Raw genomic sequence first — 25,486 nt, 5'->3', positions numbered from 1 at the left:
AGGCCTTTTAGTTGCATGACAGGGAAGCCCAGTCCCGGGGTCCAAGTCTATTGTTCCAGCTGTGTGATACGGCAGCCCTTGGCCTCCTGCCCTGCTCTCCCTTCTTGCATTTCATGCCTAGGAAAGCCCTGGATAGTCCCTGCATGATCAAGCACTAGGTTTCTACGCTTGCAGTTGCAGGAATAGGATGTGATGGACAGCCCAGATCCACTGAAGTAGGTTTCCATGGAGCAAATTTTTGTTACCACAGAATCTGAAAGGCTCTGAGAAGCCAGCCTGTAGAGAACCAGACTTGGGCGAGACATTCCTTAGCTCTCAAATTCATTTTCTCTTTACACCATTTTAAAAACCCAACATGAGGACTCAAATGTGTTTTATATAAAATTATGACTCAGGATAACCAGTATATGATACCAATTGTGTTTAAAATGTCATATATACCATCAATGTCAAGTAATTGTGTTCAAACATCTCACTGATTGACAAGTAAATGTATGAATGAACTTGGTAACATCTATTTATGCAAAATAATATCATATAGCTGTATATTTTAACTCTATACAAAATTTAAAGAGGAATAATATTGGAAACTAATGGTTTAGTTAATAGCACCATTGGTTTTATTAGTTATATCCCAAATCCCAATTCTGGCTTTAGCAAATATTCTACATTTCCACTGGAAGGCACTTTGTCCTGAGCGATTGTCCATTTGTCACCAGTTAGTGAACAGAGAAGTAACTCAATCTTGTGATGCTTCCTATCTGGCAGAAGATTTCTCCTCAAAAGCATTTATTTATTCTCTGCCTGGTGAAAGAAAAAAAGACTAGTGCTAGGCTCCGTGGGATTCAGAATGAGAAGAAAATGTTTTCTCTCTCAGCAAATTATGACATCATAAGGTAAATCATTGCAAGACCAGCGATGCAAGAATGGAAAATAAAAACTGCAGTGCCCATTGAGCTTGACATGTAACGTTTTTTATTTTGTGATAAAAATGCTTCCATATAAATTTCGTCTTAACTACTTTTAGAATGAAACTTTGAAAATTAAAAACAAATTGTGCATTTTCCTTACTATGTATAGTCAGGAATATGCAGTCATTTTACTGGTTATGGGTTTCTCATACAAACAGATATCGTATCACTTTTATGAGAAATTTACACAAGGAAGAAGCCACAGTACCAAGCAGTTATGAATGGGAGCCTCAGGGCATATAAACTTGTCCTCTCAAACAGTCATTATACATTCAGTATATTAGTTAAGGCCAAAATCCCCAAACAACCTTCCAACAGAACATTACACCTTTGGTTCTTTTTTATGCAAGAATTATGAACTAGCAAATTTAATAATAAGATGATATAATGGACTTGCGCATCATAGCTGACTGCTTACATAAAATCTTTAGCTCTCAGTCTCCCTTTCTTTCAAACCTCTCCCTCCCTCAGCAACATGTAAGTCAGAAAATGACACTTAATACAAAAGAAACAAACAAATAAAAAACATATCCCCAAAGGCAGACAGAAGAGGAATCAAAGGAAGAATTTATAAAGATAAAACAAGAATGTGGGGGGCACAGAGGGTGACCTATACCTGGCATAAAAGTTGTATCCCATACAAACTTAGTCTCCAATTCAGCACCCATGTGAGAAAGTGATTCTCCATCTTACCTTCTCTTTTACTAGGCACTATACAACTGAAGTGTTCTTACAATCTAAGCAATTGATAAATGCTGGAAAGGCAGTGTCTTCCTCCTCATCACTGAAGCCCGTTGTCTTTAATGGCAGCTTTCACATTCATTTCCCCAAAACCCACAGAGGAATAAGCAAGTTAGGCCTACAGTGTGCCTGTGGATGGAGGAGGCTACAAGGGATCAAGCTACTGGATCAGAGGCTGACACTTTGAGGAAGAGGGGCTGGAACGGGATGACGGAGAAGTGCAGATGTGTGGGGTCCATAGTGATCCATGTAGATAGGTTCTCCCCACCTGTGAATCAACAATTGGGTCCAAGGATAAAGAGTCACCATTTAGAATGATAAAATACTACATACTATGAAAGGGGCTGGTAGAGTTGCCATGTGAGAGAATAAAATACAAATGAACAATCTGCTTATATCAGGGAAAAACAAAAAATTTTTTAAATTCAATGAACTTGGGCAGGACTGGGAAAATCCTTTGTACAGTTCCATGCAAACAGACACACAGGGTTTCCATACGAAGTCACAGACAGATAAATCAGGTAAATGGGAAGAACTGATGAATACTCCCAGGCAAGGCAGGAATGAAAACTATCGAAACCAACATGGAGTAGGCAGACCACCTATTAATATCTACAAAATGTCCCCAGAAGAACTAATTTTCCATGTGTCATGAAATCATAGCACCGGGCAGAAGTAACAGTGTGGAGACAGGACCAGTTGTTAGCTGACTCAGGGAGAAGAGGAAGAGAAGTATTTTTCTCCTCTTCCTAGTGTTGGCTAGAGGGTCAAAGAAGTTGCCAACACCACAAATACAGGAAGCAGACTCAGGTGAGATACAATCACAATCTGAACATGAGGATGACAAGACAGTGAGTCTGTAATTGTCCATTATCATCTAGAAGGTGACTCTATGAAAGGAAAATGTCCCTGATAAGTGTCCACATTAGTTCCCTAACAGAGAATCTCATGATGGATTGAAAGGAAAAGAAATGGTAGCAAAAAATAGCAAAGGCTACCTCATAGTTCCTCCCCTTCCAACCTTCTTGTAAGCCAACATTCTATTTCCCACACTCGAACAAAGAAAACCCACTGTTCAGTGAGAACCTACTGGGTGCACCAGTAATCAGACCCCACAGTATGGAGGGAAGCTGGGTGAAGGGGCCTGGGCTCAGAAGGAACATCAGGAAGTAGAGACTACGGCCATCTGACTAGGGGAAGACGACTGTCACGGGGGCCCTTGAGCGGAGGAAATTTCACTTCTGAAGAGTGAGGGAATATTGTTTGAGACATTTTCTTCTTGGAGATATGTGGAGGGGAAGGCTCAACAGCTAAGATGATCTTCATCTGCTGGATGTGTGAGTGAAGCAGGCCGAGCGTTCTAATATCAGGGAACAAATGTGTTTCACACTGGCAGTCAATGGAATGCTTGGCAGGGACGGGTCAGTGGGTAACCACTCCTTGCATGAGTTACCTTATCTCTTGGTCATTCCAACATTCCAAACCTTTGTCTGTTTGGGTTTTTAAAGGGCTCATATTACCTACACTGCCAAGGATAAACCTTCACACTTACTAGGCCCACAAATGGAAAAAACAACAGATTCTTACTCTTCTACCTGGTAAGGTTTGTAGGAATCCTGCATGCAGGCAAGAGAATTCAGGGGCAGCCTCTTGAAGGGGGTTCTGGTCCCCTAAATGGGTTCAAAGAAAGATATTTTGCTCCCCTTCTTCTTTTAGGAATGATATTATGTAGGAGAATGCACTATGTCCATTTTCTAAAGAAACATACTTGAAAGTTTTCTGCTGAGAACCATAAAAGTAAACCCCGTGAGACTCCTAGGGACACTGGGAAAATAGGAGGGGAAAAGAAGGCTGCAGGTGCTTTCCAGAGCAGGAATGATTAAAAGCACAAAGGTCCTGCCCTATAACATGCAGGTGGGTTTCCAGCCACAGAGAGGTGCAACAATTACAGCACCAAGTGAAGTCAAAAGACTTTCCAAGGATGAGAATATAAGATAGGTCAACACCGGCAGAATTCCAGGGCACAATTCCCAATAGGACTCTACTATAGAATCTTCTCATGGATATAGCAATAGCCCCCAAGGCTGAAAATACAGTCCAAGCTGCAAGAATGTCTGCAACAGGCATCAATCTTGTTGCCCACACTGAAGAGAGGAAACACGGTCCCAAGTCTTGTATTCATCTTGCAATTCCACGAACCTGGGCGTGATGGGCAAGAGATTACAAGGAGCCTTGTCCCTTCCCTGCTCCCAAAACCCTGCAGATACACAGCGAAGCTAATAAAATTGCTTCCTTTGCATCATCTACAAGATAAGAGCATCTCCTCTCCCCTGCCTCCGGAAGCTGGTTCCAGAGATTTCTTCATTTCTCTCCCGGACGACCTTCATTTGCTCCTCAGCAGCATTTACGATAGGAGTTCTGTCCCTATGCTGGAGGCAGAGTGTTTCATGCATAGACCTGCATGTTGCTGCGTGGCGGCTCAGACATGTGTGCCCCAGGTCCCCGCTGGCCTCCTCCAGCACCCCCAGGAGTGGGGCTGGTGGTCACATCTGACCAGTCAGAAGCAGAGTGGGGGGATGAACTTGACCACTGGTCAGGAGACTCTGGGGATGGTGTCAGGTAGGGATGCTCACCCTGGAGGTGACCACTGTGACTGGGCGTTCTCTCAGCAGCATTGGAGGAAGCATAGCTATGCTGTGAAGGGGGTGTGGGATACTTGCCCACAGAGGCTGGAAAGGGATGGTAGGCTGGGAGAATGGTCTGAGCAACCTGCCCATCCTGCTGGGGCATCATGGCAGTGGGAAAAGCCATACTGGGCAAACGAGCCATTTCTGGAATCTGATACATGGTGGGCAGGGTGCCTGCAACAGCTGGAGGGCAGCTGGATGGAGGCTGGGCAGCCCCGGCTGGTTGGGCAATGCTGCCTTTGGGGATTAGCTGGAAAGTCACGATGGGGGGCAAGGGCTCTCGAGGGGCAGGTAAATGCTTCCCTTCAGGCGGCCTGCTCTGGGGAGTTATGCCAGGGTGAGTGCCCTCAGCTGGAGCCAGGACCATACCAAACATCTCGTTGTACTGGGTCTCATTCACCTCCACACGGTTCACCCAGTCCGCTGGGACAGTGACTGGATGTAGCCTACCCAAGCTCCCCGCACTGCCACTGCCTGGGGGAACAATGTGGTGGTGTGACAGCAGCTGGCTCACTGAGGGAAGCACAGTGTTGGCCCCGTGAGCCAAGGGCTGCATCTCATGAAGGTTAGAGAAAGACAGTGCATGCTGTGCATGGACTGGGGCAGGGGGGGCAGCAGTGGCCAACACAGGGTTGGGTGAGGCCTGTAAGATTCCGGGGGATGTAATCATGGGAGAGGATGTGGTATCAGAAACATATGTGTGAGGAGATTCTAGGGAATCGACGGGGGACAGAGTCACTGAGCTCTCAGACAACTGGCCCTTGTCACTCAGAGACTTCTTCCTCCTACTCCCCTTGGCATCCTTGGCCTCCTTGGCAAGGTTAGGGAGGCTACAGGGCACAACACTCTTGGCATTGGGCCGTCTAGACTTCTTGCCCATCGGGGTGTGCTTCAGACTGAGAAAAGATCTGTTGGGTCCACAGATGACAGGTGAGAGAGCAGAAGTCAGCACGGTGCCTGGAGGGCTCGGGGTCACATTGTACTCATCCAGCAGGCGCACAATGTCATGGTGCATGCGGTCCCGAGCCACGTCCCGGGGAAGACGATCCATGTGGTCTGTGATGTCCCGATTGGCAAAATGGTCTAACAGGATCTTGGCTGCTTCGTAGCTCCCCTCCCGGGCAGCAAGAAACAGAGGGGTCTCTTCCTACAGAAAAGGCCCACACAGAGCACATTTTAATACCACTCTTGAGAATACAGCAGTGTTTCTCAATCTGTTTGTTATCATCCCTTTAGACACGTTTTCCTAACTTCCTTCCCGCATGAAATTTTAATATCACAGATAAAGTGTATAACTACCTACGTACTGAACGGATATCTGTACTTTATACATAAAGAAAGTTAAGATTATTTTACCCCACCCCAAGAACCAATTTTGCCCCATTGGGTGCTACATCTCCTTAGTGGGGAACATGTGAGATAAAGCATGACCCCAAGCCAGAAATTCACTTAAAAGAGCACTGAGCTTATCAAAATAGGGTTCTAAAAGGAATAACAGGTAGAAATAAGAAAGGTATGAGGGGAAGAACCTAAAGCATTTATAGAAGTGGGAAAAATAAGGGAAAGTAAAAGAAATAAGAGACAAAGCATCTGAGAGAAAGAACTAACATAAGGGAAAAGAGGAAATGAATGAGAGAAGATAAGATGAGCAAGAGAGGGGAAACATGACATAAAACTCAGAGGAAGAAAAGCAAACAGGAAAATATCATGGTGCCCAAGAACAGGGGGGAAAAGTATCAAGAAAACAAATAAGAACAAACAAGTGAAAAGGAAGTGAGTGTGAACAGAACGAAGACCAGGTGAAAGGGAAATGTCAAAGAAGAGAAAGGCAGAAAAGGCTACACCAAAGTTATTGACAGGAGAGCCTGATGCAGACTGAGTACTGAGTAGGCGGAGGGTCAATCCTGACACTTCCCTGGTTAAGCCCAATACAAGCACTCCAGCTCTCTGGACCAAGTTCCAATCTGCTTCCATCTTTGTCTATCCTTATCAAAAGAGGAGCTACAGGAGAAAAGCGAAGGCCTTATAATCTGAGGCACTGCTATGCTTGCCCTCCAGCTCAGAGCCCAGACTGTACCTTGTTGTCCTGCATGTCTCGGTTGGCCCCATTTTTCAACAGCAAAAGGGTCGCCTCCACATTATTCACAGCAGCTGCCCAGTGAAGAGCAGATTTTCCTGCAGGAAAAAAACATTTTTAGGGCTTCCCTGGTGGTGCAGTGGTTAAGAATCCTCCTGCCAACGCAGGGGACACGGGTTCGAGCCCTGGTCCGGGAAGATCCCACACGCCGCAGAGCAACTAAGCCCGTGCGCCACAACTACTGAGCCTGCGCTCTAGAGCCCGTGAGCCACAACTACTGAAGCCCGCACGTCTAGAGCCCGTGCTCCGCAACAAGAGAAGCCACCGCAATGAAAAGCCCGTGCACCCGCTCGCTGCAACTAGAGAAAGCCCACGTGCAGCAACAAAGACCCAACGCAGCCAAAAATAAAAATAAATTAAATTAAATTAAAAACAAACAAAACATTTTTATAAGCAGACACAGCAGAAAGACATGTCCTACTCCTACTACTGGGAAGCATCAGGATTTGTACAAGGAAACCTTGAACTTCTCAGACAACAGTTGGAAGCCAGTTCTCTCTGGGGGCCCATAGGAAAAACCCAAGTATTATCTTCATTTTCCTCTATTCTAGAAATACTTCAGTACAGGCTGCTTAGCCTCCAGAAGACCTCTAAGTAAAAGGATCATCTGTCTATGGTACCACATCCCTCACATGGCAGAATCTACCCTGTCACACACTGAAGACAATAACCTACTTATTTATTACATGCCAGAATGCATAGTTAGAATATCTCACAACCCTCACCTCCACAATGAAGTTGGCTCTCACATCCTCATATCAAGAGTGGTGTGCCTGGGAACGTACACAGGGAAACCTTCCATAGACCTGCTTTGAGATCTGAGAACCCTCACTAAAAGTCCCTTCCCAGCTTCATCTATGGACGTCCCACTGTCTCAGATCTCTGAACTCAATATGGTAAAAGGAAGAATGGATGACTGAATGAATCTTCAGTGGATTCGGATCTGGGACAGCTCATTAAGGACCTTGCAACAATCTTCCTCCTTAGAGGCTTGCTTTGCAGGTAGGAATCTGGATCCCTGCTTCTCATCCCTACCGTGGTCGTCCACTGCATTCACATCTGCTTGGCAGTTGATCAGCTCTGCCACCATTCCCTCCACAGCTAGGCGGGCAGCCAGGATCAGGGGTGTAGTGCCATCATTCATCCTGGCATCTAGATCAGTTACTCGGTTGCGGATCAGTATCTAGAACACGAGAAAGTACAGAAAAGAGAGTCACCTGGATACAAAAAATAATGAAGCTAAGATAAGAAATAACAGCATCAGAGCTGAGGCTACACTGTAAGTCCCTGGAGTACAGGGAATGTCTTGCTATCTTTGTGCCCATGGTTCTACCATGGTCAGTCAATAAATATTTGTTGAATGAATGAATGAAGGAGTAAACGGATGAACGAAAATACAAACAAATAGGTGCTCAAGCTTTACAATGGCTATGTAAACTAATGTACTTCTACTTTCTAAAGAAAAAAGAGGGATGTGGGAAAATACCACAATCTCAATTATGGTGTATAGGTTAGGATGATACAGCATGCCTCCAATTTCCTCATAAGGGTAGAATAATAGGGCATCAGGTATACATTATGAACTCATGTCAAGAAACCCACCAAGGAGCACCTGGAAGCCCATATGGTCAGATATATCTAGAGGGAGAAGCTGACACTAGTCAGAGGCTTCATAACAGGTATCACTCCCATCTGATCTTTTCATCCGGGAGGCATTTTGCCACATCAGAAACAAAACAAAACTAAGCTGTGATTAACAATCAGAAGACTGGTGTTATCTGCTGTTGGCTCTATTATTTCCTGGCTGTAAATAGTCAAGTCTGTTTGCCTATCTCCCTTTTCCTGCTTTCCCTTTTCCTTTCCAGCAAGCAGGACTCTTATCATCTGCCTTATTCTCTCAAAGAATCATTGAACAAATGTAATGGGATATTAAGTGCCTTAATAAAGGGAAAATATACTAGATCCATAAGGAACCAACTCTTTACATGTTCTTTACCTGGAAGACACCTTGGGCATCAGCTGCCACTGCAGCATGGAGAGGGCAGCGGCCCATGTTGTCCTGGGCATTGGCGTCTGCACCTGCATCCAGGAGGCGCTTGGCAGCATCGGCCCTCGAGTAGCGGGCTGCAAGATGCAGGGCCATCTCACCAGTCCGGTCTGTCTGGGCTTGGAGGCTGGCACCCTGGTAGACCAAGTCTGTGATGATGTTGGCGGAAGAGTCCTCTGCATCTTCATCTTCATCACTCATATCTGAGCTGCCTCCTCGGAGAGAAGCCAGCATCAGTGGGGTGCACCCATCTAGAGGAAGGGAAAATTCCAAAAGGTATTCGAGGAGGGGAAGGACATTAATGTTCAATTAACCCTATTGTTGGTCAATGTGAAGAAAATTATTCTTTTGTGAAAAAACTCTGTGATTCTTGTCGTAATTGGCAATTGGCTTTTCCTTGATAATATCCTTTCTGTAAAGAGCAGCTGTTCTCTACGTTAAATAAGCTTTCCTGTTCAAGTTCCTAAGTGCTATGTTATTTTAAATTGGACAACTTTAAAAAATATCCAGTATTAATAAACTATGTGCACTAAGGTACGAACTAAACAAATTCTCTATCCCTCTGCTTTGGAATATCATGTTTTTGTCCTACTAAAATCAATCCCAAATAATCAGCCTGTTTGCTGTCGAGCATGCTGTATGTGAAGCAATGTGAAATCTTCCCTCTTTTCTCACATAAATTCATAATTTCTGCAAGCCTGTGTTCCTTAAACATTCATTTCCTCAAGCTGATTTCCAATCTGTGAAATCAGAAGGGAGCATATCACCAAGTGGGACAAACACAGGGATAAGGTGGAAGCCAGGGCAGGCATGCGCAACGAAAAAGGGGAGGCTTGCAGGTGCTGACCTGGGCCGCGGACGTTCACATCCAGCACATCCACCTCCTGCTCTGCCTGTGGAGGAGTGAGAGCCAACGATGGTGTCCTACGGATATCTGCAGCTTCAAGGTGCTGCTGTGTCCACGGCCGTCGATCGATGGGATCATCCTCTTCCGAGAGTAAAGCCTCATCTTCGGCCTGAAAGGAAAAGACAACTCTCCCTATCAATCTGGCCCACGCCAGGAGCTGCAGACAAGGAGCTAGTCCAGAGTCTCCCATCACTTCTAATCTCCCACCCAGTTTTCTCTGTCCTCCTATCTAACCTTCCACATTATTATCCACATTGGCTTCCTACTGCTCTCATGATGTGGTTCCTGTTTACCTCTCCTGCATCATCTGTACAACTCTCCTAACCTCCCCAATCCCATACTCTAGGCTTCAGCCTTACTACGTCACCAATATTACCTACCTAACATGCCATCTACAGATCCCCAAAGTACCATTTTCCTGCTTCTGGGCTTTTGCCTATGTTGTTCCTTCAGCCTGCCATGGTCTCTCCCAATTCTTTGTCTGACTAACTCCTGTCTACCCTTCAAATAGACAGTAGACTCTAATTCCTCTTGTTGGTCCTAAAGAGCATCCTCTGCTCACTCTTCTTAACTGAGCATGTGTTAAGTATTTACATGGCACTCCATGACAGTTTCTACTGCCACCTGAAAGGTTCCTCACAATAGGGAACAAGCCTTGCTCAAGGTTGTCTCCTTGTACCTTGTATTTAACCCAGTGTCCAGCACAGAGCAAGCATTCAGGAAGTATTTATTGAATAATAATATTATTATTATAATTTTAAAACCAGCTGCCCTTTATGAAGTATTTAGTATGTGACAGAAACTAGGTAAGGCAATTTACACGTATTGCTGTATTTAATCCACACAACAACCCATAGAGGAAAGAGTTATTATTATTTTCCCTATCTTACAGATTAAGGTAATTAAATACAGAGAGGTTAGGTGATGTGCCAGAGTTTTGGACTTGGATCCAGTGCTGACTATAGCTAAAGCAACGTTCTTAACCATCATGGTGTACTTCATGCCTGTACTCCTCAAGCATTTGTTTCCTCAAGCTGATTTAGACTATCCTTGGGATACATGCATATCCCAGACATGTATGTCTATGGGTGAATGGTCTCCTTTTTCATGTCAGACTCGGCCCAATGTACCTCTTACTTCTATTCGGTTTTAGTTTCCAGGGCTCAAGCTCTGAAGCCTCCGAACTCAGTGGTCTTTGGCTCTCTTCCACTGATTAGTTCCACCTTCCCTTCCAGAAGGAGAAGTACCCAGAGAGGATAAGGGAGAGATCTAGCATGAAGGAAATTGCTATTTACACACAGTAGTCCTTATTCAAGTACCATCAGCATGACACTTGAGGAAGGAAGCATGTTTGTTTTATTATTTTTAAAGAGTTCTTTTTGAAAAACTTACACAGGTAACCCAAGGCCATCAGTGACCTAAAGATTCCTGCTTTTTCAGACAACCTAGGATAGCCTCTGCCTGGGCAACATGTAAAGAGTATCACCCTTTTCTCCCATTCATGACACTCTAGATACCAAAGGACAGAAATATGAAATGTGAGCAGATAGTGGATAACAATGGTGGCTCTACCATGGCTAGCTTACCTTGGCTTTCTTTGGCTGGGGCCCTTCATCATCGACCCAATGTTCACTTGTTCCAGAACCAATTAGGTTAGCCTCCGAGACTTGCACTGAGAGATTTCTGATGTGACGGAATTATGAAGGTGTAAAATAAGAACAGATGTTATATCATAAACGAACACAGAAGTTTTCAATACTTTTTCTACCATCACACACTCTCATGGCTATAGTCAGACTTTCAGGGCCTTTGGCCCAGGAAAAATGGGCAATATTACATCCCATTGCCTGAGGAAATATCCTTTCCTTTCCCACTAATCAAGAGCTGACAACAAAAGTGTGCCTGCCTCATCACAGAAGCTGAGGACCACTGTGATTATATGTACAGAACTGAAGCATCCAGACTCTTTTATTTTATAGTCACTCAGTAGGCATCCAGAATCATGGTCAAGTGTAATAACACAGCATGGCCAGAGCTCAGAATATAAAATCATGATTCAACAAGATCTGATTTTCCTCTTATCCATGCTCATTATTACTGTGAATGGTAGCTTGTTGGCAGACTCCCTTACTTCAGCCCCACGGCATCCTGTCCCACTGGCTCACGACGTTTGTGATTGCTGGAGTCACGGCGAAGGGTGAAGCCTTCAGGCAGCCAGAGGGAGCCATGCTTACGCTTTCGTTTTGCCATGATAACCCCCAGCAGGATAATAAACAAGACAATAACAACAGCAACAGCAAGTAGATAGATAAGCTGGGTGCGTTTTGGGGTCAGGGATTCACCTGAAAGTGCAGAGAGACAGGGAAAAGTGATGAATAAAACATCCACCTCTCAATATTCCCCCTACATTCCTTTAGAGAACAACTCTGACCTCACCAGCCCTGAGAAATAGAGAGCTGCACATTGTAAACCATGCCTTGCTCTTTCTGCCCGCAAGTGACACCTTTCTCCCCATACGTTCCCCTTAATTCCAGTGCTACTCACTGACAACAGACACAAGAGGGTACGACAGGGTCCCCTGGATGGCGTGAGACGCCAGAAGAGCTGCTGCTGCATCCGTATTCTTGAAGCACTGGTCTGAATCTTGAACACACTGGCGGTTGTCAATTTCCAGGAATACCTGAGAGCTGTGGGAAGCCGAGGGGAAAGAGGTAAAAGGGAAATGGTGAGAAAACGGAAGGGTGTCAGTCCAGGAATCTGAGTTAGATAGAGAGGGTGACATGAGCCTTCTTCCTCACCCTCGGCCTCAGGCTCTCCACCTCTGGTTGCTGCCTCCAGAAAGATCTCAGAAATTAAGATGTTGTCCATCTAGATCCTAAACACTAATTCTCACTTGGAAGATGTCTCGCTATCCTTGGTTTGGCTGAGTCTAAGCATTCTGACTTAGGCAACATAAGACAAAGTGAGAAAATGGGGTGAAGCTGTCTTTGGTGGGCTTCTCCTACCCGTTCCAACGTACTCAACGGTACATAGAGCCACTCTAAAAATACACTCCTGCCCCGTGTTTTTGTTCCTTACTCTCCTTTGTCTCTGCATCTGTACTTCAGTTAGCTATCGAATTGAACACTGTGAGATATACTAACAACGTGGTGTGTGAATGACAGAACGTATGCAGAACATCACTACTGTCAAAGAGACATAAATGAAGGGCCTTGAAAAGAAGGCCAGGATTAATACGAAGAGGAGTCATTACTAGAGGGATTTAAGGTAACTCTGGCAAACGGTTAGAGATTCTAGCACTTGAGGAGGCCATCCTGACATCCTGCCCCCCACTTGCTCCAGCCCACTTTTCAGGATCCCAAAATCAAGGCAAACCTTTAGCACTAACGGTAAATACTGGGTTCATGGGCTTGTGTTACTTGGTTAGCTGTTCTTTTTCGGACCTTTCATTTTTATAGGTGCAGTTATGACTTCTGTGTATCAAAGTGCTCAGCTTGATAAAATTAAGCTTTAAGAAGTTCAGAAATTAAAAACTTACCCAGCCACTTCCTGTTCTTGATCGCCAGGAAGGGACCTGCGCGTCAATCTCTGCTTCTTCATGGCAGCTGACTTTTCACCATAATAGGGGTAGACCATGAGGTCCCCCTGGGCATCCCGTTTGATGCGTAGGTTGGTGTGGAGCAGGGTGCCCAGTGCCCGCAAGAAGCTGCGAGCATCCTGGAGCAGTTGTTCAGGTGGCATCAGTACCACAATTACCAGGGTACCCTCTGCCAGGTTCTCTGGCCGGTCAGCAGCACAGTCTAGCCCATCCCAGCCACACTCCTCACTGTTGCATCCCTGGTCACAATGGTTGTCTTTGAAGTGGTCTGCACAGTATTTGTCGTATCTAGGCAGGGGGAGGCAGAGGAGGAAGAGAACAAGGTAAGGGTCTCAGACCAGACTGGAGCTCTATTTGGTTTCCCCTTGGAACTAATGTGGATTTTCCTACCCATTTTCTATGGCTCAGATTAAATCCCGAATGTCCCATGAAGCCTTCTGTGACTCTCCTATCCCTGTCTTCTTAGAGTATATATAGTCTACACCCCTTAGTGTCAGTGAGTGCTCTCTGAATGAGAAACAAAACTCACTACACTCGTGGGCCCCCAGGCAGCTCATAATCTTGTTAAATCAGATTTGTAAACAAATCTGGAACAAAAATCTACTTGGTTCATGCTTCCTTTATTTATTTTTTTATCCATTGCCTCTAGGCTTTCAGAAGTAAAACATGACTCTAGAGAGTGCTTCCAGAAACTGGATAGTAGCCCTGTACCATCAAGAGATGCTGTACAGTGGACCATGTTGATATGGCCCAATTCTTTTCTAATCAAGATTGAATCCTAGCTCTGGAAGGTATAGATGGGGAGCAGTGTGTCCCACACAGGATACCAGATCTAATTTGTACAGTATCTTTCAAACACTGGGAAAAGGAAATTGAATCCCAAGGCCCAGTGATGCAAAAATCATTTTATTTCCACTTTCCTCTCCTCCCCCACTCCCATCCCTTGATGGTTCCACCACCTAGTACAACTTGTGCCACTCTAGCTCAGTGAGGAGGTCAGGAGTAGCTGTATGTGCTTTGGCAAGTTCTTGAACCTCCTAGGTCTCAGTTCCCTCACCTGTGAAAGGCCATTAACAATACCTATGCCTCACAAGGTTGGTGAAAATTAATCAGAGTTAAACTAAATGGGATGACTAAATGGAAAGTCATTATGTAACCCACAAAGCCCCCTATAACTGCAACAGTGAAGACCTGGAGGGTTAAGTTGCCTAAGCAAGCTTATGCTTCCTGATAAATCTGATGGGAAAACCCTGCCTTAGGGAAAGGAATGGGGCAAATAGAGAGAGGTACAGACCTTTCCATCCATCCTGCAGGCAGGTTATGTGAGAGGCTGCCTGAGAGTGGGTAACAACACTTCCAAAAGTTATTTCCCCCAGGAGGTTGTGAGAGCAGCAGGCGAGGAAGCAGAGACAGGCAGAGAGAGGGCGGTTGTGCAGTGAGCATTCCTGCACCTCTGTCAGCAAGGGAGAGCACAGGGCAGCGTGCGCTGGGACAAGGCTGACACCAGGAAGAAGAGGGCCCCAGGGCACCAGTCCGTAAAGCAGAGGCAGCTTGGGCTGAAGCACTGGAGTGGTTAGGAGCAACAACAAGAAACCAAGGTATGTTAGTGACAGTGTCCCTCAGTTCTGGGGACCCTGGATGCTTACTTGCATGTCTTGCTATTCCTCTGGCATTCAAAGTTGTCAAACAGGCACTCAGCCGTGTTGCACAGCTCATCACACTGGTTGTTGATGTAATCCCAGCAGGGGAGCGGGGAGGAGCAGTTGGCCCAGGGGTTCTCCATGGTGAGGGAACAGTCACCCCCATCCCACTGGCAGGCATGGCTGTTGCAGGCCTCATCGCAGACGCCATCCCGAGCTTTGTCGGCACAATACTGGCTCAGACAGGTGGCAGGAGGGGTGCTGGTGGGAGCTGTGTAGAATTCACAGTGGCTGCCCCAGAATGGCGGAGAACACTTGCAAGAGTAATAAGGAGGCTGGCGCTGAGGGTAGCAGCTGCCCCCGTGCTGGCAGGGGCTACTGGCACAGCCTGAGTCGCAGTCCTGGGGGTTGGGGCAGAAGCAGCGGGGTCCTGAGGCTGTGTGCACACACTGCTCCCCTCTCCTACACTTCACTTGTCCACAGCTGCTCTGGCATCTCGCCCCAGAGAATCCCTGTGGAAATCAGTGAACAAATGAGAATGGCAGGCTGACTCCTGAGGGCATGCCCCATTTTCTCTCCCAATCCCCTCTCTGCCACACCTCTAGGGAGGTAAAGACTAGACCCTTGGCTAAGATCCTTCCGTGTAGCCTCCTGGACCAAGTTCTAGGAAGAGACCTCTTCAAGTCAACCTATAGGTTAGGGCTGGCGGTTCCATAGGATGAGTATAGAATTTTCTCACTCTAAGAGCTCAGTTCTAGAAATGAAGTCAACAGTTCATGGTAGGATAAGAGTCAGGTGACACCGTATCTATTAGCACCTTTCCTAAGCGTCATTAGATCACTCATACAGTGACTTTATAGGGGGAAAAACTCACTTCAGAGTATTAGGTGTCTAAAAAACTTTCCTATGCCATTTCGTTCTTGGCCTTCTTGCTCAGTCCAGGCCAAGGTTACTGGACAGCTTTCCTTTTGGTATCTCTCCACACATAGTGATCTGTGTTAGAGAGGTTTTAGCCTCTGGCAGTAGCAAAAGTGTTTGCACAGCAAATGGCTAACGTTAGGCTTCCTTCTAGTTGAAGAAGCAGCCCGCTCTCAAATAGTCCCCGCCAAGGAATGTGAGCAGAGTGGCATTTCCAACCAACTCTCTCCCAGTCTGGGCAGTAAGACTACCCTCCAGCATAAGACCCAGAAGCCAGAGACACTAGCCCTGATTTCAAGGGAACATTCCATTGCCCTTGGTGTTTCTGAAGATTGACAGTCACAGATCAGGGAGCTCACTGTTTCTGGAAGTATTTTAACAGTTCTAAATGGAAAACTGAAGCACTTTCTCCTAAAGAGGCTAAAATTAAGAAATGTCCCCACCAAGGTAGCTCCCCACAGAGCTCGGAAACACCAGGTTTAATCTCAGCTTCGTCACAGACTGTGTGGAAGAGAGCATCCTCCTTCAATAGGCAACATGGCACTCACCGGGGGACAACGACAAATGAAACCATCAGGCATGTTGCTGGCCACAGCACAAGTCCCTCCATTCAGGCAAGGCATCTGGGGACACACATCGACGAAAGTTTCACAGTGACGACCTTAGAGTAGAAAATGAAAGGGTGTTTTAAAAGGCAGAAGTAGTAACTGCAAGTTACAGAACAGAACACTACTGGGATGTGGGCCAGTCAAAGGATTAGAGAAGGAGGAAGAGATATGAGAATTAAGTTCTAAGCCTAAGGGAACAAAAGAGGATGAGGAAGGCACTCATTGGATCTCAACATGCGTGGCCCATCACCGACTCAGGGCAGTTCCCTCATCTGTCTTATCTATAGTAATAAGCACAAATGGCACACATATGTGCCTGAATCGACTCACAAAACAAGACTCAAAAAACAAGATTTTTTACAAAAAAAAATGACTAATCCCTCAAAAAAAAAAGGAAAATGACATCTAAGCTTTTTTTTGAAGGCATTTTCGCTTTCATGAGTCAAAAGAAACATTTAGCAAAAGTGTTCACTGCATTTTAACACCCTCTATTTCATAAGAGAGGCTACACCAGACCAATACATCTAAATGGTGATTAACATATACACACTACTATATATAAAATAGATAACTAATAAGGACCCTACTGTATAGCACAGGACACTCTCTACTCAATACTCTGTAATGACCTATATGGGAAAATAATCTAAAAAAGAGTGTATATATGTATATGTATAACTGATTCACTTTGCTGTACAGCAGAAAGTAACACAACGTTGTATCAACTATACTACGATAAAAATTAAAAGAAAAAAACTAAGAAAAAGGGTGGGGCTTCCCTGGTGGCGCAGTGGTTGAGAGTCCGCCTGCCGATGCAGGGGACATGGGTTCATGGCCCGGTCCGGGAAGATCCCACATGCCGCGGAGCGGCTGGGCCCGTGAGCCATGGCCGCTGGGCCTGCACGTCCAGAGCCTGTGCTCCACAACGGGAGAGGCCACAACAGTGAGAGGCCCGCATAGCGCAAAAAAAAAAAAGAAAAGAAAAAGGGTGATTTGCAGTTTATAGCGAATTTTCATCAGTGACGTCTCTTTTCAATCATTTTCTAGCCTTTCTGTAACCTGACTGGCACTGTTTCAAAACACAGCTTAATATTCCCAGAGTTAATGATCTCTAGGCACAGTTCTAAAACAGAAGGTAAACTGAGCCCACTGTTCCATGACAAACTGAACTAAGCAAATGAAATCATGGGGGGACTTTTGGCAAATGGCAGGATTCAGGCCCCATCTGGCCTTCAGGCACTTGGAAGGGAAGAGATGGCTTTAAAAATCAAAATGAAACTAAAATAGCAGTAATTTTGGCCAACCAGAATAATGAGGCAGGAGTTACAGATGTTTGTTTCTTCAAATCATAGCAGCAGACAATAAGCAAGAGCAGCCACCACATTTGCATGGGGCTCAGGGACTGATGGTCCCTTGATGTTCACCTCAGCATCAGTACCCCACCAAAACTGCAATCAATGAGTCAAAGGATTTTTTATTCACAAGTGTAGAAAATGTAGAAATACCACTTCCTGACTAGGGGACTCCAATTCAAGGTGGCCTCCATTCCTTCCTTCATCTATTTCCTTCTTTCTTTGTAAGAGCTTATCATTGTTCCCAAATAAAGGAAGCCTCAGAGGTAATGAAAGGAACAGGAGTCAGTTCTTCTCTTCTGGCTTCTCAAGCACATCATGACCAATATGAGACTACAGACAGATTGTTCATATTCCTTCTGTCCAGTGTTGCCTCGAAGGCATAATGTTCATAATGGATTGTTTCTCTTTTGATAATGTACCTAGGCATCTTCTATATTTCAAAATCCATCCCATTTTTAATAAAATTCCCAAGTTCTTAAAGGTAGCACATCTTCAAAATTGGAAGGAAGAATGTCTGGATATAATAGACTCAGAATGTAGCAGAGTCCAACTTGTCAAACTATTAGTAAGTAGACTACTGCAGACTCTCATCTGACTCCCAAGGAATACTTCTACAGCATAAGATTTGGATGGACCCCAGAAGTGCAAAACAGATTTCTGAGTATCTGATGATACTGCCATATTTAGATATAAACAACTATTTTAGCTCCCCAAAGTCACCAAGCTGCCCTCCTCCAGAAATAATTAGTAAGTATCTATGATAAAGTCCCTATTCTGAGGCAAGCCTTGGTCATCTTTATAATCTGTGATGAACACAGCCAAGTCTTAAGATGGCAGGTCATACTTGTGACTTCTGAAGTTTTCCTTTTCAAACCCTCATCAACCAATTTTGGTTAAACACACCCCAATTTGGATCTACTCCCTTTAAGTGTCCTAGAAGACCCTAAGCCTCTCTGGATTCCCACAGAGGTGGAAAGGTCACAGTGGCAGCGACTACCCAGTAACTCAAGTCACTCCATGCCAAAGGAGGCAGGGTGATGAAACCAGAGTTAGATGTAAGGTTCCTGAAAACAAGATGTTATTTTGCTCAGATGAAGAGTTCTGGAGATGGATGGTGGTGATGGTAGCGTAACAGTGTGAATGTCCTCAACACCACTGAACTGTATACTTAAAAATGGTAAAGATGGTAAACTTTATGTTATGTGTATTTTACCTCAATTTAAAAATGTTATTTTGCTCAACTACTCCCAACATTCTATTTCTTTTTTTTATATTTCTGCTACAATATGATATAATGAATGTATAAAAAAGAGATAGCATCTCTCAGGAATAGCAAACATCGATGGAGCACAGACCTAAGAAAAAATTGGGCCCTGAATTAAGCTGGTCTAGTTTTTCACATATGAGAAAAGCTTCACTCGGGTCTGGGATGTGTCATACAGGGCCCAATTTCCTCACTAAAATCCCCCTCCTAGGCAGAGTGGCTGGGGAGGCTGGAAAGTCACTCACCGGTAAAGGCACTGCGGCAAACACAAAGGTAGTCGTTGGTAAGCTGTATGCAGTCTAGGCTGCCCTCAGAGCTGCAGGGGTTGGAGAGGCACTCGTTGATGTCCCCCTCACACCGCTCTCCAGCAAAGCCAGGCAAGCAGCGACAACTGTAGCCCCCAATCCTATCCACACACTGACCGCCATTAAGGCAGTGGGGACCCCTGGCACAGTCATCAATGTTCTCTTCACAAAGCAGGCCTGGAGGAAAGAGAGGAGAGAAAGAAAATCATGACAATCCTTGGAACGCTGCTTTCCAGCAAGGGAGAACCACCCTTGTTGGCACTTTCACAATTAGTCAGGTTACATTCCCCAGTCTGCGGTGGGAACTTTGAGGTCAGGCAGGGCAAAACACACTCTTGATCAAGGGCAGCTGCCATCCTCTTGGTCACCAGTAAGGAAAGAAGGTACTCAGGGCTTCACATGTACTCCCCTGCACAACCAAAAGAAGCAGCCCACTAGGTAGTAGCTAGCATTATTTTCATTAATTTATTCATTTTGATTCAAAATATAAAAACAGTTAAAAAATAACAATAAATAAATAAATAGATTACAAGTAAGAATTGGAAGAATTCTTGGTAAGAATTGGAAGTAAATTTTGAGTGACATAATTGGCTTTTCCTGTAAATAGTGTAAGCGCACTAATATCTTATATTGAAAAAACAGAGGGGAAATATCCTGTTGAGAGCTCAAAGGTTATTCCATTTAAAACAGAACTCATTCAATGTGCTGTAGTTGTAAATGAGCCATCAAGCATGATTATCTGTAAATATTTTTGAGAAAGAAACAAAGGAAATCAATGACTATTCTAGAAATGATTTCATGATTAATTCAAAAAATTGCAAAAGAAAGGAAAGCAGTTCTGTATTCCTACCACTTGTAATACCAAGACTATTGGAAAGAAAAGAAAAATGTAAGAAAAGAACTCATTTTCAATAGCAATAGCAAAAGATAAAATACCTAAGAATAATCTTAACAAGAAATGTGCTACACCTACATGAAGACTTTAAAATAGACCTGAAAGGCTCAAAAGGAAACTTGAATAAATGGAAAGACACTATGGTTTGGTTAGGAAGACTCCTCATCATAAAGATGTCAGTCTTCTTTACACAAATTCATAAATTTAATGTGACTCCGATAAAAATACTAACAGGATTTTTAATAGACAATCTGATTCTAAAATTATATAGAAAAACAAACTATAACCACAGCCTGGAAAACCCTGAAAAAGAAGATCCTTAATATTTAAAGCAGAGAGGCATTGATAAATTAATAGAATAATAGAAGAAAAAGGAAAGCCCAGAAAAACACCCAAATACACATGGGAATTTAGAATTTGATAAAGGTGCCATCTCAAATCACTGTATGAAAGATCAAATATTCAGTAAATTGTGTTGGGACAAATCAGTAGCCATATGGAAAAAGTTCTCCAATATTCTAGTACTTGAAGAAAAAATGTGAGAATTCCTTTATAATCTTAGAATGTGAACAGTGTTGCTGACTAGGATTCAAAATACAGAAACCATAAAAAAAAAACTGATAAATTCAACGTGATTAAAAATAAAAATCTCTGCATGAAAAATTCCCATAAAGAAAATTAAAAAACAAAAAGAAATACACCGGGAATATACTTATATTTTGTTCCATAGACATCTGTTCTCTGTAAAATATTAAGATAAACAACATAACAGGAAAAAAGGATACAGATATGAACAGAGAAACCATAGAAAAAAGAAAATCAAATGACTCTTAAATGATAGTATGTCCATTCACATTGAGGAGAAGCCCATAGGTTTGCTCATACCTTGCAATTCAGTAATATCAACCAAAATTACAAATGCACATATTCTCTAATCGAGCAATTCCATTTCTGAAAATTTATTCTACAAATACACTTACACACATGCTAGACAATTCACATTTCTATCATTAGGGCACTGGTTAAGTAAAATATGGTATGCCCATAAAAGGGATTTCAGCAGAATAAAAAAGATTAAGGAAGTTCTATATTTTGAATATAGAAACATCTCCAATTAAGTAAAAAAAAAAAAGAAAAAAACCAAGTACAAAATACTGTGTCTGATCTATCTTCAGAGTAAGAAGTGGGTATTAAAAATATCTTTGTCCTTGGCTTCTATATACATAAAGAAACTCTGAAGGATACATAAAAAAAAAAAACTCAAGAAAGATACACAAAAAACTAAAGAAAAGTGGTGTTTACTTGTTTGTGAGAGAAGGAGAACTAGGTATATGGGAAGGAGATTTTTCACTGTATGCTCTTTCTACGTGTGTGTGTGTGTGTGTGTGTGTGTGTGTGTTGGGGCGGGGGGTTGTATAAAATTGTGGACCATGTGCGTACATTACCTATTAACAAACAAAATCAAAAATTGCAAAGTAAAAGCAAACCGGTATGTGCTCCCACTCTCATAGAATATTTGGTATTCTATGGACTGCTAGTAAAATGAACACAGATGCTTATCCTCCCATCAGAATAGAACCAGCAGTCATGAACAGACCTATCAAGTAAAAGAGAGGCCAACCTCAGCCTGAGGCAGAAGAACTATTACAGTTAGCTCTTGACGTGGGGGACTGGAGGCAACCCAGGCCAAGATCCAAAGCTCAGGAGCATAGAAAGAAAAGCAATAGTGGTAAGTCTAGCAATGAGGCTGTGGGACTTGAGAGTCCTCTGGAATGTTCACCAATGGCCAGAGAGAAATAAATACCACTCTACATATCTAACCAAACACAACAGTATAATAACTCAATGAGTTCTAAGTATGACAAACTCAAAGAGATCCACACCTACACACATCATAAAAGACAAAGAGAGAATTTTGAAAGCACCAAGAGAGAAGCGACTCGTCATGTACAGGGATCCTCAATAAGGTTAGCAGCTAATTTCTCATTTAAAAAAATGGAGATCAAATCACATGGGATGGAATGACACATTCAAAGTACCAGAAGAAAAAGACTTAATAATAATAGCAAAACCATTATTTCAGCCATCCTTAACAAATTGTTAGAAGAGAGAAATTTCATTTTCTTATGAAACGATCCATTCTAGGACTGATATCTCTAATTAATAAAAAGTTAACGGTAAAAAAAAAAAGTTAATGGTATAGCAGAGATTTTAGTGTAGATGAATATCCATGTGCTTGCCTACATTTCCTAGTCTCCCTTGAAGTCAGGTTGAGACCATTTTACTACTTCTGGCCAGTATACTGTGAGCAGTAGTGATGGGTGTCACTTCCAGACTGAGGTATTGAAAGCTGCTGCATGACCCTATAAGTCTGTCCCTCTTCCCCTGCTGTGGAGGTCTTGGAGGCCCTGTGCTGCAAGCCACATTTCTAAAATATAAAGAGAGGTAGCCCAACACACTCAGACTTGATTTGAGTGACAAAAAAAAAATTGTCGTGTTAAGCCACTGAGATTTGAGGTTTAATTTGCTACTACCAGAATCACAGCTTGTCCCATACAGTACAAGTATTCAAAGGACCAAGCTAACAACAAGTCAAAATTAACTTCTACTTCTCTTTCAAGTACTGAGCAGAGAACTTAGTACTTTTACAGGACAAATCTTCAAATATTCAAAGGCTGTTTCTACCAAATTTTTTCTTCCCCCTTAACCTCGTTGCTCAATAACTAGCCTACTAGTGGGGTACTCCTCCATTTTAATTTAGCCGAACTCTGAACTCAAGAAGGGTAAATTATCAAAATTCACTGACACAAAGGTCTAAGACAGTATAAATATTTCTCTAACATTCTATTCTCTTTGACAATGAGAATCGATTTCCCACCATTGCGGATGGCCTCTTACTTTTTATTTTTTTCACAAGCTGCTCAGAGCAGGTACCATTATAACTACATCCCTTCTAAAAAAAAATACTCTAAGCTCTTTCCAAGAGATTGTTTGGAGGCAGGGGAATGCCCCTGGCAAAATGATGGCTCCATCATCACCATCTAGGGTTGTATCTCATTAGGTCTTCCTGCAATTCTTAGTTACAGTCTTGGGCCATCAGTGTTCTTCCCTGGCCTTATGAAAATAGGCAAATGTTTTCATGTCCTTCATTTCCCCACTTTATGGAGGCAAAACTTGGCAAGTTTAAAAAAATACATGAGCTGGTAAGTATGAATTATTTTTTCAAGAGGCCACTAGTTGTCTTCCCTTGAAGCACCAAGAAATCTTGCTAACCAGATTAACTTTGTTGCAACCTTATGTCATTTTCACATTCTGTGTTTCATGGATTCCAACAACAACCAGACAGAATTGGAGTCAGAATATCAGAGCTAGGCAAGAGATGAATGAAATGGCTTGAACTACCAGGATTCAGAATAATGCTTGATTTTTAAAAACCCACTCAACACTAAAAATGCATTTATAACTTAGAGAATGCCCTGGATGGAAGACAGGTAAGGTTGATTTCATACCCCGAGTGCCTGGTGGGCAGGAGCACTTGAAATGGTTCACAAGGTCGATACAGGTGCCTCCATTCTGGCACGGCTGGTTCTGGCACTCATCCACTTCATACTCGCAATTGACACCCTGATATCCTGGGACACACTGCCAAGAGCAAGCAAAATGAACAAGAAACATTGGCCCACTGTAGGACACAGACCGTGAGAGCAAATGAGATCTGGTAAGTTACTGTGACCCTCTTCCCCCAACTCCTACCCAGCCCTTGTACGCTTCTCTGGCATCATCACACTCTCTACTAACAATCTTGTGCAGAGTTAGCTCACATCTTACTGGCATTTATCACTTCCAGCCGAAAGTGATAAAAAGCCACTTGAAGGGGAAGGCAAGGACTGAATATTCTGAGCGATATTTCAGATGATGCTTGTGCAAAACTTTTGTCCCTCCTGTGTGCAGGCTTCCCCTAAAATATGCATTCCTTTGTATGTGATGAGGACCCTGTGACTCACTCAAATGGTATGTGTGGATGGTAGTAAAGATATCACACGTACTGATCTCCAGGTTCAGGAAACTACATGTTTAAGTGTGAGAAACTGACTGGTATGGGGTGAGGGCCCAGAGAGGTGGGCTAGTTAGCTGGGCTAGAGGTAGGGGTTCCAGGGCTTTTAGGGCTGATCAAGAAAGAAGATACTGACCACGAAGTGGCTCTATTTGGGAAATGCTTTGAGTCCCTCGCAGCATAAGATCATCCAGAGGGAGAAAGAGGGTAAGGAGAGGAGGGCAGATGAACTTGGAGGGAAGGGGGTTACAGAGATGGGGCTGATGTGGTTGGTGATATCACTCAGCAGCCAGGCCAAGGTCTGTGGATCAGAGAGCTCTGAAGGGCAGCTGTGGCTTGGTATCTTCATGTCCTGGGGCTTATCTTACCTATGGCTAGCAGTGTCTGGTGCAGGTTTGCAGAATATACAAAGCAGGCAGGCTCTAAGTGGCTAAATTCTACTTATTAAGGCTATGTTTAAAACAACTGGATGTGTAAAAATTTGAGTTTGGTTCCAGTGGTTTTTGAGCTAACAGGTCTCAGCCTGCTGTGAAGAAATAAACAACTTAGGGACCAATATACAGATGCCATCTTTGGCTCATTTATGATAAGTAGACAAGCAAAGCTTTTCTCAGTGTTGCTTGGTGGTCTAAATTGGTATCAAATCCATGTCTCTGGTCTTTTGTTAAAATCTTGATCTAACCATTATCAGCCCAGACATTAAGAAGACATGACATGTCCTTTAAAAGACATACACATCCTCAAGTATACACATGTAACAGTATGACACTACACAGAACAGGCTAAGCAACACTTTTTTTTTTTTTTTTTTTTGTGGTACGCGGGCCTCTCACTGCCGCGGCCTCTCCCGTGGCGGAACACAGGCTCTGGACGCGCAGGCTCAGCGGCCATGGCTCATGGGCCCAGCCGCTCCGCTGCACGTGGGATCTTCCCGGACCGGGGCACGAACCCACGTCTCCTGCATCAGCAGGCGGACCCTCAACCACTGCGCCACCAGGGAAGCCCATAAGCAACATTTTTTTGAGAGAATTATTCGTTGGTTGATCAACGACTGTATACAAAGATGACATGGGTCAAAGGGACACGCCTCAAAGTGGCTTCTCCTATCTCAGCTGCTATTCAGGGAAGTACCAGGGGACGCTGGGCTGGGTGGGACTGTGAAATGCACAGCAGGCGAATGTTGGCTTTGAATCCTGGAAGCAACCCTGTGGAAGATGGTTTCAGACCTCTGTGAAAATACCTTACCAGAGCTATTTTAACTTATTGCACAGGGGGACTGAAAAAAAACAGTGATTAGTAAACATTGTAATTGTAACTGGAAAAAAAATCTATAAATTGTGAAAATAAGACATAAGCAGC

General features: G+C 43.7%; 1 protein-coding gene across 1 annotated transcript in view; it reads right to left on the bottom strand.

Annotated features, from left to right (window-relative positions):
- Positions 1–952: 952 nt before the first annotated feature.
- Positions 953–25,486, bottom strand: part of NOTCH2 (notch receptor 2) — a 180,807-nt gene continuing 156,273 nt past the window's right edge. The window contains exons 22-34 of the mRNA XM_081257108.1: positions 23,583–23,715; positions 19,119–19,355; positions 16,195–16,307; positions 14,735–15,240; positions 13,029–13,376; positions 12,035–12,177; positions 11,622–11,832; positions 11,077–11,173; positions 9,431–9,599; positions 8,533–8,834; positions 7,572–7,719; positions 6,477–6,574; positions 953–5,546 (exon numbers count right to left, since the gene is read on the bottom strand). Coding sequence (XP_081113234.1) covers positions 4,158–5,546; positions 6,477–6,574; positions 7,572–7,719; positions 8,533–8,834; positions 9,431–9,599; positions 11,077–11,173; positions 11,622–11,832; positions 12,035–12,177; positions 13,029–13,376; positions 14,735–15,240; positions 16,195–16,307; positions 19,119–19,355; positions 23,583–23,715 — 3,894 coding nt within the window. The 3' untranslated portion in view covers positions 953–4,157. The remainder of the gene's footprint in view (positions 5,547–6,476; positions 6,575–7,571; positions 7,720–8,532; positions 8,835–9,430; positions 9,600–11,076; positions 11,174–11,621; positions 11,833–12,034; positions 12,178–13,028; positions 13,377–14,734; positions 15,241–16,194; positions 16,308–19,118; positions 19,356–23,582; positions 23,716–25,486) is intronic.

Source organism: Mesoplodon bidens (genome assembly GCF_964165515.1).
Source record: "Mesoplodon bidens genome assembly, chromosome: 2".
Classification (NCBI taxonomy): Eukaryota; Metazoa; Chordata; class Mammalia; order Artiodactyla; family Ziphiidae; genus Mesoplodon; species Mesoplodon bidens.
The sequence above is the reverse complement of the archived record's forward strand: the minus strand, read 5'-3'. Positions and strand labels throughout refer to the sequence as shown.